Source organism: Chrysochloris asiatica, unplaced genomic scaffold (genome assembly GCF_000296735.1).
Source record: "Chrysochloris asiatica unplaced genomic scaffold, ChrAsi1.0 scaffold00097, whole genome shotgun sequence".
Classification (NCBI taxonomy): Eukaryota; Metazoa; Chordata; class Mammalia; order Afrosoricida; family Chrysochloridae; genus Chrysochloris; species Chrysochloris asiatica.
This window is the reverse complement of record NW_006408615.1, coordinates 11,713,032-11,726,154: the sequence shown is the minus strand read 5'-3', so window position 1 is coordinate 11,726,154 and position 13,123 is coordinate 11,713,032. Positions and strand designations below refer to the sequence as shown.

Here is a 13,123-nt window from a genome sequence, read left to right as displayed (position 1 = left end):
GCAAATGACACAGCCTTGTGTGCTAAAAGTGAAGAGAACTTCTAAAGCACTTACTGATGAAAATCGAATATAGCCTTCAGTATGATTACACTTCAGCATAAAGAAAACAAAAATTCTCCATCACAATAAATAAACATTAAAGTTGTCAAGAATTTTATTTCATTTAGATCCACAGTCAATGCCAAGAATACTGAATACACCACAGAGGGACAAAAGAACAAACAAATTTGTCTTGGAAGAGGAATGGCCAGAACAAGCCTAGATAAAGATGGCACGACTTTGTCACACATACTCTGGAGATGTTATCAGGAAGGACCAATCCCTTGAGACGGACAGTATGCTTGGTAAAGTACAGGGTCACTGAAAAATAGGCAGACTCTCAGGGTGATGGACTAACACAGTGATTGCAACCAGTTTCAAATACAGCAGTAATTGTGAAGATGGCACAGGAAAGGGCAGGGTTTTGTCCTACTGTACAAAGGGTCATTATGAGTTGGAACAGACTTGATAGCACCTAACAAGAACATGTTACCTCAGAAATTGCAAACGATCAAACTTCATTCCAAACCAAATAAGAAGCTAATAGAGAATAATCTGGTTAACAGACTATCAACCAAACAGAAAATGGATGAGGAGTACTATGGCCTACCAACTGACTATTTTACTGCTGTATTAACACTGCTTAATACGGTTTTGGAGTCCTGGTGTGGCGCTGTGGGTTAATGCGCCAGATTGCAAAGCCGTTTGAACTGCAAAGTTGGCAGTCAAGCTCACCAGTTTCTCCTTGGAAACCTTATACAGTGACTCAATGGCATTTCACAACAACAACAACAATCCAGTTTTGGTGGCGGCAGAGCAGAGTCAGGTAGGACAGGCTCTGTGGGGGCGGGGTTGAAAACCCAGAGAAGCTGCTCTCGAGGAACCGCACCTGGATCTAGCATAAAGTTCAGGGCATCAGTTTCCCACAACCGCCAGTGGAAAAATCACATACAAAGGAAAATACTGCGACTTAGGGATCAGTCAAGACATGGGACTCCCTCTTTGGCCATCCAGCCCAGGCAGTGGGCAGAAGGCAGAGGGCGGGGCCACTGCCAGACCGGCATAGGGAACCCGGGGCACAGGGAAACAGTGCTAAAAGCAGCTCAGTGACATTTGCAAAAGGAGGTGTGGGGGGATTCTACACATTTTTTCCTCCTCTTCCCTGTCACGCCTTCGTTGCCCAGTCCGGACACCTTCAGGAGGGTGAGTGCGCATCCCCAAAAAAGTCCAGCATTGAGACCACAGTTTTCCCATGCACAGAGAGCAAGAGCCCCATCGGTCCAAGGGCAAATTCTTTGGCTGCTCCTTTTGACTTCTGCCTGTGGGTCCCAGCCCTAAAGTTAACTTTTGTGGGACCCTTTACTCCTGCCTATCCAGCAAGAAATAAGCAGGTTTGGCCTGACAGATAAACCATAGAACAATCTGTAAAACCCCAACATAAAAAGACAACTATTTCAAGAATTACACTGTGCACACGCAGATACCTAACTGACCTTCAGAGGCAAAAATAGTAGACAATCTTTCTCTCATTAACTTCTCAATATCTATCTGTGCACCTCTACGCTGGTGACTAGAGGAGGGGCCTGAGTGCGTGGACAACCCCACCCACTACTGGAGGCGTCTATGGTCTATGGTGCACACACACTGCCTGTGTGACTAGCCAGTCGGCCACAGTTTTATTTTTGTTTCAAAGTGATAGTTTTTGTCTCTGCTTGTATATTGCTTCTGCTTTTGGGCCTTTTGATCACACATTTTTCCTGGAGGTGGGAGCTTTGTCTCCCACATTACCCAAGAAGAGTAATTGTGGCCATATAGACAAGCAACAAACATACCCCATAATATTCCACCATTGAGACAAGAGCCAATAATAGCTGCTAAGCATTACATGTGAAAAGGAAAGCCTATCTCCTGATCATATCCACCAGGAGACAGACAGAAAGCTTAATAACACAGCAACTAACATCCATTTAAGCATTAAAAACCCATTACTAGAAATGACCAACAAAACACAACAAAAAATATCAAAACATGTCTAAAATCAAAAAAGAGTAACTGAGACAAATGAGCTGGAGACAGACAAAGGCTTTCCAGAAGAAGAAGAACAGGTTTTGGATTTGCCTGAGAAGGAATTCAGAAGAATGATATGGAAACAAATTCAAATGCTCTGAAAAGGGGTAGAGGAAAACAAGGAAGAAGTCAGGAAAGTACTACAAGAGCAATCAAACAAAAACAATATAGCATTGGAAACAATTCAAAACCAGCAAAAAGAGGTCTAGTTGATTAATAATAAAATATCAGAAATGGACAATACACTGCAAGGGGAAAGGAGCAGAATTGAAGAGATGGAAGCTGGAACCAGCGAGCTGGAAGACAAATCTCTCAATACTGCTAAGATAGAAGAGCAAGCAGAAAAAAGGGTAAAAAAAAATCTGAAGAGAGTCTAAGATTCAAGCTGGATAACATGAAGAGGAACAATTTAAGAATTACTGGCATTCTGGAACAGGAAGAATCAGAGAGGTCCACAGAGGAGATAGCTGAAGAGCTTCTGGAAGAAAATTTCCCTAACATCTTGAAAGATGAGAAGATAAACATTTATTAACACTGCTTAAAGGAGTTGAAGGGAATGCAGCGGCTCTTTAGGATAAACACTGGACTGCAAATCACAATGTCAGTGGCTTGAGCACACCAGCTACTCCACAGTAGAAAGATGAGGCTTTCTGTTCCTGCTTGGTAAAGATTCACAATCTCGAAAACCCTATACAGGATCATTCACTGTGAGTCAAAACCACCACAATGGCACTTAACAACAACGATAAAAAGGAGTTGAGGCTTTCAAGCAGAGAGACGCTGTATTAAAGCATGTTGCCTGGCTGCATATGGGGAGAGCCCTATACTCACCCTCAAAATCGATTGTACAGTCTGCATGGGATAGGTGACGGTGGTGGCAATTGCTTTGGCTATTGCACCAATGATGAACACGTCTGCAGAAGAAAGCTGGAAAGCAAAGGAAGACAGAAACATGTTAATCCTAACAACTGATGTGTTATCATGTCAATTTCAACTCACATTAACCCTACAGAACAGAGTCAAACGCCCCTTGAGGATTTTCTAGGCTGTAATCTTAATAGCACTATAGGATAATCCACTGGACCGCAGGGTCATTTGAACTGCAAAGTTGGCGGTTCAAATCACCTATTGCTCCTGGGAAACACAATACAGGGTTCAGTATGAGTTGGAACCAACTCGATGGTACTTCACAACAAACAACCAACAATCTTTATATATGCAGATTGTCACATCTTCCTCCCAAGAAACAGCTGGTGTGTTTGAACCACCAATTTTTCAGTTAGCAACTGACCACTTACCCACTGAACCACCAGATTATTATTTCACTGCTTTGGGGATTACCTTCAGTCGTTTCTTTAAAATCTGCCGTTTTAAACCTTCGTAGAACATGAACTGGATAGCAGGATTGAAGACCAACAGCAAGGAGGGGAATGTACCGTTCCACAGAGCCAAGATTCCTTCATCTCGAATTATCTGGTGAAACGCATCTAAGCAAAAAATCAGGGACTTTCAGAAACCCTTGCAACAACCCGCTAATTTAGGGGAAAATTCAACAGATAATTATTTTTAAAATAATAATCAGACACTGACAGTCACACCAAGCTATTGAGAGATCAGCTTCAATCATAGGCAATTGTTTTCTGACAATCTGAGGTTAGAATGCCAAGTGTTCCTAACTAATCAGCAGCAACACCACCAAGAACTCTGTAGTACTATGAACTGATAGCCCACAGGTTTCACAGCAAAGTCCAGTATAACATAAGATAAGTCCACTACATACAGGAGATTTTCCTTTTAAGAAAACCATTGCTCTCATTCTAAAAGGTTCTCTCTACATTGCTTTAATATACAAAGAAGGAAACACAGGAAAGGAGAAACTGGCAGTATGGTACTATCAAAAAGCAGAAGTTCAAAGGTATCAAATATTAACCTGGTACCTTTATCCAAAAGGTACTAAACTCGAGAAAACATGCATAGCAGATTATTATTTTGTTTTAATGTCAGCCCTTTCCCTCCACTCCATGTGAGCAGTATAGTTCTCTACCCCTTGTCTTTAGGCTTGGCCATGTGATATGCCTTGACCAACTGAATGTTAGCAAAATGCAAGCAGGGACTTATATATATGCTGGTATAATTTTTACTCTTTTACTTTTGCCATCATCCTGAGAAGAACATGCTTTGGCTGGCCCCAAGGTGAGGACTAGAGATATGGGGAGCTGAGACTTGCAGGCTGGGGTTAGCCTAGAACAATCAAATTTAGGCTGTCAAACCATAGACACATGAGCTAGAAAAGTGCTTGTGTACACTGAGATCTGAAGCTGTTACACAGCATCATTGTGGCAGTAAAGTCCAGATACAAAGAGAAAAGAAAACCTTCAAACAAGAACTCACCCAGAAGACACTTACCAATAATACCTTTGTAGTTGGTTGGTACAATGTCCTCATTCCTGAATTTTGCCCCTTGCAGCTTCAGTCTGGTATTTACCACCCAGAGTGGAGTTGTTAGCAGCACATTCACCACTCCTTTAAAAAGAAATGGGAGAGACAAAAGAAAAGCAAACTGTAACCTGTTAGTATTACTGCCGTATGCTAAAGCTTTCCCTGACCAAAGTGCCCCTCAGACTGCTGCCACTGACTTACCAGGAGTCTCTGTGCCTCAGTACAACACAAGTCACTAGGTCAGATGCAATTCAGAAGCCTTTCTGATAGCAAAATAGCACAGCAAAAAAAGAGAGAATGAATTTACACATTTGTGTAATTGGAGACAATCTACTCACCACTTACAGAGCATCCAGAGAAGCAATTTTGCTAATAGATACAAACCATACCTGTTCTAACTTAATGTACAAATTCAATTTAAAGACAGATTTAGGAACTGAACTAACTTGTTCATTATGTGGGACCTGTCTAAAAAACTTCAGAGAGGGAGAGTGGCTCATCGATCACATGCTAAGCCCCTGACAACTTCATATAAAACACACAATTTATTACTGTCATGTAAGCAGCTCATAGAGTTTTCAGTGAGGATGGATCTGGTACAAAGAGTGGCAGACAGAGGGAGAAAATGGTGAAATTTCAAAAGTGTTTCAGCAGACAAGAAGCTCATAGAAGAGTTCTTAGTCATTTAGGGAGTTAGGATGCAGGGAGTTAGCAAGCAATAGTTAGAAGTTGTCACAAACACCTTGCACAGCCTTAAAAGCATCATAATCCTTACAAGCTTAAAGATGGGGATTGTGGTCCCCCAAGGTTGCCTCAGAGCGGAACAATACAATGAGCCAGGTAGGTACTTCTTTTTGGAAAATACATGATCCCAATCTAATACCATCTTGAGATATTATAATATTCCTCAACAGTCCTGAAATGATTAAAAAAACAAAAGACAGCAGATAGAGTTGTAACAAAATGCCTGACACAGCATATACTTTACAAGTAATTTAAATAAGTAACGGAGCAAACTTAATGAGCAAGCACCACTGGAGCTGTCTGGCACTAGTCAAGCTCTTAAGAACCAGGAGGCACAACCCAAAGGAAGAGAAACCTCCTTATGCTAAAGTTATTTAAACACAACTGACAAAGAAGGTCCTGACTAAAGGACTCTTAAAACATACAGGCTGCCCAGGGATAAACTTAGTAAACAGTCAAGAGATTCAAGTTTGACTTTTTTGTTTGTTGCACACAGTTGCAAAAATTAGGTATTTTACTACCTACCTACCTCTTAAAAGCATTAAGAGAACTCATTTCTCAAAAGGAAATACATCATTAATGAGGCATTTTTTGTATTCCTATAGATTCATCCAACACCAAAGAGTCATCTTTAGTTATGACTTAAGGAGTCACACACTGCTGGTTGAGGCACTGCAGGTAATCTGAAAATATCAATCCATGCCCACTTGCCCAGACCCCAGAAGGTATTCCTAATCCATGCAATGTACACATACATCACTTAACAGAGGAAAATCAACAGTCAGAAAAATCAGACTAGATAGGGCTACCAAGCAGTTAAATGCTTTTTTATTTTTTTATCTTTTTGAATGATGAAAAAGAAGTTGGAAGAGCTCAGAACTAGAGACAAGTGTCCACGGATGCTGAAGAAGGGCACAGTGCGTATATTCCTGACATTAATTCTCTGGAAATCAATAGTTTCTTCATGTTCTAGTCAAGAGACAGGCACACACCCTGAACAGTAATGCAACCAAAATAAAGGTTCAACCATTATTTTCAATTCTGCTTCATACTCCCATTATTAACACAAGCTCAAGTACAAAACTGTACACCATTATTCTAAATAAGGAAACAAAGTCCTTGTAAAAAAAAAAAAAAAATTCACATTTCAAAGCTTTTTATCTGTGAACTTCAAGTACGTTTTTCATTCCCTAATTCAAAATAGATGGCGAAGTATATTTTATCCACTTTAGACAGACACTCAAAATACTTAAAATCCAAATTGACTAAACCTGGCATCCTCTGTTGTTGTTTTTTTTTTTACTTGATTATGTTATTTTTCTACTTGGTTATACAAGTGGCTTCAAAAAGTTTGTTGAAAAATTCTGTTATCTTTTAATTCCATTATACTACAAACTTTTTGAAGCCCCCTTGTAGAATCAAGTAAAAAAATAACTTTCTACTGAGGAGAATGTGCCAGAAACCAGCATGACTATGAATTCCAGCTCTTAAATAACCTATGATGGATCCAATGGATAAAGATGGCTGTCCGCTCCTTCGTGAGCCTGTGCAGCTCTGCACTGTGATGGTTCCTTCAGCTGGACGATAGCATTATCTACCTAAGAGGAGGAGAATGGTCGTTCTAACTTCGTGGTTCTATTTTCTTTCCTTTCTGAGTAATACATCATTTACATGAAAATAGAACCAAAATTAAGAGATAAAATAGTAACTTAATACACTGACTATAGTTATATACTGTTTCAAGGAATAATTGGGATATAGTTCTTCTGAAATCAAGAAAACAAATCCTTTTATCAGCAGCTAAGTTTCCTTTGTTATGGAGAGAATACAATACTAACTATGTTAATGAGGTATGGACTTCTGGGAAGTATGCAGTTATTGTGCCTGAGTCAGTTCACAGTGACCTTGTATAGGGTTTCTGAGGAGCAGATGGTGGGTTTGAATCACCCACCTTGTGGGTCAAGCCAACCTTGTGGTCCAGTGCTTTATCCCACAGTGCCAAACCAAGACTCCTCAGGGAAGTGTAAGCACTGTATGTAGGAAAAGCACTGGGCTCATGCTGTTGTTGGTACGTACCACTGAGTAGGTTCCGACTCATAGCAACCCTGTATAGGGTTTTCAAGGAGCAGCTGGTGAGTTTGAACTGCCAACCTTGTGGTTCAAATCAACTTTATGATCCAGTACTTATCCTACAGCGCCGCACCAGGACTCCCATAGTGACTCTGTTGCTGTTAAATGCCATTGAGTTGGTTCCGAGCCATAGCGACCCTGCATAGGGTTTCTCAGGAGCATGGGATGAGCTTGAACTGCTGACCTTGCAGTGTAGTGCCTTAACCCACAGCACCACACCAGCGGTCTATAGTGACTCATAGAGACCCTGTATAGGGTTTCCAAGGAGCTGGTGGTGAGTTTGAAATGCTGACCTTGCAGTTAGCTGTCCAGTGCTTCTCCTACAGCACCACACTAGGACTATGTTGTTGTTGTTAAGTGCCACTGAGTTGGTACTGGCCCATAGTGACCCTGTATAGGGTTTCCGAGGAGCAGCTGGTGAGTTTAATCCACCAACCTTGCAGTATCCTATAGCACCACACCGGGATTCCAGAACTGACTATAAATAGAAGAAAACGGCAGATCAAAGCCACAAATCTAGCCACTTAACACTCTACAAAGGAATGCATCTTTAAAAATAATAAAAAAAACTTTTTATTTTGAATTGGATGAATGGAAAACTGGTTTGCTTTGTAAACCTTCATCCAATTCAAAATAAAAAGTTTTTTTTAAGGATGCATTCCTTTGCTTTGTGTCATTGATTGAAATCCCCACAATGTTAACATCACTAATCCCCTCTTCTTCCCTATGTTTTCCATTTCCACTCCTTTTTTCCTAACTTTAGGGATTATGGGCAACCATTGTTCTTCTGATCCCAAAAGATTGACTATTATAAGGAGTGCTTAAGTCCCTAGTATTATTATTCACCTTACTGACCTTCTCCAGCAGTTGCTGGAGAAGGATATCAAGTTTGGTAAGGTGGAAGGTCAGAGAAAAAGAGGAAGACCTCCAACGAGATGGATTGGCCAAGTGGCAGCATCGATGGACTCAAGCATGGCAACAATAGTGAGGTTGGCCAAGGATCGGGCAATATTTAATATTTCATTCTGCTATGCATAAGGTCGCTATGGGTTGGTACCGATTCGATGGCACCTAACAACAACAACAATTGTTTGATTGAAAATTGAGTCATGGGAGTAAGTTTATTCCCAGGCCTAAAGGGCACAGGAAGGCATCTTAATATACACCAGGAACAAACCTGCTTTAAAGATTTAATGTATGAGGGCTGGAGATGCATTGTGAACTATGGCAATGAGAACAATATCAGCATTCTGAAAAAAAAAAATACTGGTAAAAATCCTAATCTCTTAAGAATGGCAAGTGTCTTCTTTTCATTTAAGTTATCTGTAAGGTTCTATTCCCAAATTCTTCCCCAGGGTATTATGTTTTATGGAATTCTTTTCTGTAGAGAGATAATAAATAATACATTTCTAAGTTTCATATAAAATTTTAATAACAACAATGCTGTTCCTAGCTCTCTGAGGAAAAAGGAAACTTGTTTCTATAGTGATTACAATACCAGCAGCAAGAAAACTCAGTTACTATCGCGGAGTCAATTCCAACTCACAGGACTCTATGGGACAGAGCTGATCTGCCCTTCGGGGCTGCCGAAGCTGTAAATCTTTATGGAAACAGACTTCATATTTCTCCATGGAGAAGCTGGTGGATTCAAACCATCTTTCGGGCTCCCAGCTGAGCAGTGAACTACTATAGCCCCATGACTCCTTAGAAAGAGATAAAGGTTCTTCTAATTACTTTGAGTCCTGGGATGGTGCTATGGGTTAATGCGCTGAACTGCAGTCTGTTTGTGCCACAAGGTGGGCAGTTCAAGCTCACCAGCTGCTTCTCGGAAATCCTATACAGGGTCACTATGGGTTGGAACCGACTCAATTGCACTTAACAACAACAATTTAAATACACATAAGGAGTATCAGGAGAAGTTAAAATTTCACAGGAGTAATTTCCAAGGAATTCTCCATCAGTAAAAGACCTATATGAGTCCTGGTGTGGCATTGTAGAATAAGCAGCGGTTCAAACCCACCAGCTTCTCTATGGGTCAAAAGTGACTTGATGGCACTTAACAAGATAAGAAAACTGCAAACCACAAGATCAGCAGTTGGAGTCCACTATCTGTTCCATGTGAGAAAGGTGAGGTTTTCTGCTCCTAAGAAGATTTTTTTTTAAAGTCTAGGAAACCTGGGTGGCTATGAGTCAGAACCAACTAGATGGCACTTAACAACAAAAGAGAATTACAGGATAAAAAGGATTTCAAAATTCTCAACCATGACATTACTGGCATTCTGGGCTGAAGAGTTCTTTTTTTGACAAGGAGAGGAGGTGCTACTGCATAGGATGCTAAGCAGCATCTCTGAACTCAACCCCCAAGATGCTTACAGCAGCCATACATAGGGGTTCCATGGAGCAACTGGTGGGTTTGAGCTGCTGACCCTATGGTTCACAATCCAGTGCTGATCCTACAGCTGCTCATGAGTGGTCCACCAGATGCTAGTAGCACCCAAGATGTCTCCAAACCCTGCCATTATGGTCCCTCTGGGTCAAAACCAGCCCCAGGTAAGAATCATTGGGTTAATCCAATCACCAAGTGGTTATTCACTCAAGAAGCCATCTGCAGAAAACGTAATATTTTTATTTCACTTATCTTTGCATATTTGGTCTTTCTTCTATTCTACTGTATGGATTTTGCAGAGTAATATATATTTTATTGTTATTGCTGTTGTTAGGAGCTGTCATAGCGACCTGAGGTACAACACAACTTTAACACTTCCTGGTCCTGCATCAGTATCAGAATCGTTGCCATGAGTAAGCCCATTGCTGCTGCCATGGTGCCATTCTGTTTTTTTGGGATGATCCTTTTTTTGCTGAGTCTCCATAACAAGTATGATGTCCTTCTCCAGGGACTAGTCTCTCCTGATAATATGTCTGAAATACGAGGGATGAAGTCTGGCCATCCTGGCTTCTAAGGAGCATTCTAGCTGTACTTCTACCAACACAGATTGGTTTACTCTTCTGGCAGTCCAGTACTTTGAATATTCTCCTCCAAACACAAACCACAAATGTGAGTAAATGACAATGGTATTACTACAGAGGATTCTCTTTTAACCAGCTCTCCATAATGGACTCACCAGATAACCTGTGTTCTTCTTTCCCTTTAAAAGACACACTGACGAATGCCCACAGTGCCCAGAGGGCTCCTCTCTAGTAGGCCTCAGGCTCTTCTACTTCCACCACACTGAGTTTTATGCTCAAGAGTGCACAGTGTCTGTTCTCACACCTACTTATGCAATGGTCTATGTTATTGTCGGCAAAGCATTATAGATTTGGTCATTTCAGAAGAAACCACAGAATTGCTATCACTAAACCCAAATGCCAAGAAAGGCAATTGGAAAACTACATCAAGATTGGAAACCACATTTAAACCTTAAACCAAAATTGTCCCATGAAGTCATCATTAAACCAGCAAACAATTTAGCTCATTCTGTAAAGAATGTTCATTTTGTACTCTTTTCACAAAACATCTTTATGAGATTAAATGGATGAGAGCAATTTTGAAACACAGAGAAAAACTTTAAGAAAAAGGGAGTCTAAGGTAAAGGCAGTGAAATACTCTGGACAGAGACAGTGAGAACAGGAGCACAACGTGATGTGATGGAACTACTGTCAATGAGCTGTACATGCAAACACTGTTGAATCTGAAATGTTGTGCTGTGTATACTTGTGCACATAAAGAAAAAAAGAAAGCATTCAAGGGGCTTCAAAAAGTTCATGGAAAAAACAGAATTTTTCAACAAACTTTTGGAAGCCCCTGTGTATATACTCATACATCGTTAAGTTAAAATAAAAACACTTATGATAAACAGGCTATTTAAATTCCACACCCTAAATGATTTTTTAAACTAACCGCCCTATAATACCAGTCCCAGCTGTGTTAGATATGGAGAAATCTAGTCAAATGATAAACTATGATCAGAGAAAGGACACAAACAAGGTACAGTGAAAAGAAAGACAAGGGTTGTGCATACCTGGTGGGTAATTAGATATCAGACTGCAAATCAACGGCTTTGGAGAACAGTGTACATATTTATATTCCATAAACTGGTAGTTTCATGGAATGTTATATAAGTTAGTCTCTGAGACTGAGTCATCCTTAGACATAAAACCATAAACAACAGTGATCTCAAATGTATCAGAAGTCAATATATTATAAATAAATGGTCTCAAATACAGAAGTGCTCAAACTAGATTGCTGTTTGTTGCAATTATGTAAAAAAAAAGAAGGCTCCTTCTCTACAAAACCTTGGTCTAGTCTAATTTTTTTTCCAAGTGAACAAATCTCAAATTTAATTTCTCTGAGTTGCGATGCTGTTTGAAAGCTGCTCTTTCAGAAAGTGGCTTGGGTAAGACTGTAGAACCTGGGTGAGTGAGTAAGGTACCAGAGGTAAGGACATCAGGCTTGAGCAGTGGTCTAGTGAGAAGTGGGGAGGAGGCTATGCATATGAAGAAGAGGTAACAGATTCCAGAGATGCTCAGGAGACAGCATATGAATTACGTAATGAATTATAATTATCCATTCATAGAATAAGATCCTGTTTGTTGTGAAAATTAGTTTGCATGAAAGTTAATCAGATCAATCCAAAATAAAAACATTTTTTAAAAAAAAGAATCAAAGGACATACTGCATTGGGCAAACCTGCTGCAAGAGACCTCATTCAAGTGTTCAAGAGCAAATATGTCAGTTTGAGGACTAAGGTGCACCTGGCCCAAGGTATGATATTTTCAATCGCCTCATATCCATGTGAAAATTGGGCAATGAATAATGAAGAGCGTAGAAGAATTGATGCATTTGAATTATGGTGATGAAGAAGAATATTAAAGGTACCATTGACTGCCCGAAGAACAAACAACTCTGGGTTGGAAGAAGTGCAGCCAGAATCACTCTCATACTTTGGACTTGTTATCAAGAGGGATGTGTCCCTGGAGAAGGACATCTCATGCTTGAAAGGCCAAAATCTACCACTTAACCACCAGTGCTGCCAGAACTCAACACTCAACTCATGGCGAGTCCAGGTGTGCAGAGTGGAACTGCTTTATAAGGTTTTCAAGGCTGTTACCTTTCGGAAGCAGATCTCCAGACCTTTCTTTCGCATCACTGCTGAGTGAATTTGAATCACTGACCTTTAGGAGTAAAACTTAAGTTCTCTCAGATATACACATGGCCATCCTATGTGACAAATAGTGTCTGCCCATTCTTTCTTAACCATTTTCTCTGACATTAAGAGAAGTCCCTACCAAGATATCCCTAGAGAGCATTTCTGATTCATAAGAAGCCCACATCCATTTGCCCTGAGCTTGTCCCAATTCCCTCAATTGTCCAAAGTGGTGGTTTTAATTCAGATAAATGAAGAAAATTCAATAGATTGTCCTTATTCTCCTATACAAAAGTGTCAAAAACTATAAAATACTTATGAGCATATTTATGAAGAAAGGTATGAAACATATGTGGGGAAAACAATAAATGTCTATGAAAATCCGTAAAACAAATTCTGGACAAATGGCAAGATCTGATCTGTTCTTGGATGAGGACATGTTGTATCATAAAGCATCAAAGTCCCCCAAATCTAATATGTCATTTCAATGAGCCTCCACACAGAATTTTGTTTGCCTGTTCATTTTTAGTGTTTGGAATTGAATAAATGTTTTAAAGCAT

General features: G+C 40.2%; 1 protein-coding gene across 2 annotated transcripts in view; it reads right to left on the bottom strand.

Annotated features, from left to right (window-relative positions):
• Nucleotides 1–13,123, bottom strand: part of SLC25A17 (solute carrier family 25 (mitochondrial carrier; peroxisomal membrane protein, 34kDa), member 17) — a 77,663-nt gene that overhangs the window by 14,593 nt on the left and 49,947 nt on the right. For both annotated transcript variants that reach the window (XM_006866881.1, XM_006866882.1), the window contains 3 exons: nt 4,513–4,629; nt 3,448–3,593; nt 2,938–3,033 (listed from right to left, as the gene is read on the bottom strand). In XM_006866881.1, coding sequence (XP_006866943.1) covers nt 2,938–3,033; nt 3,448–3,593; nt 4,513–4,629 — 359 coding nt within the window. The remainder of the gene's footprint in view (nt 1–2,937; nt 3,034–3,447; nt 3,594–4,512; nt 4,630–13,123) is intronic.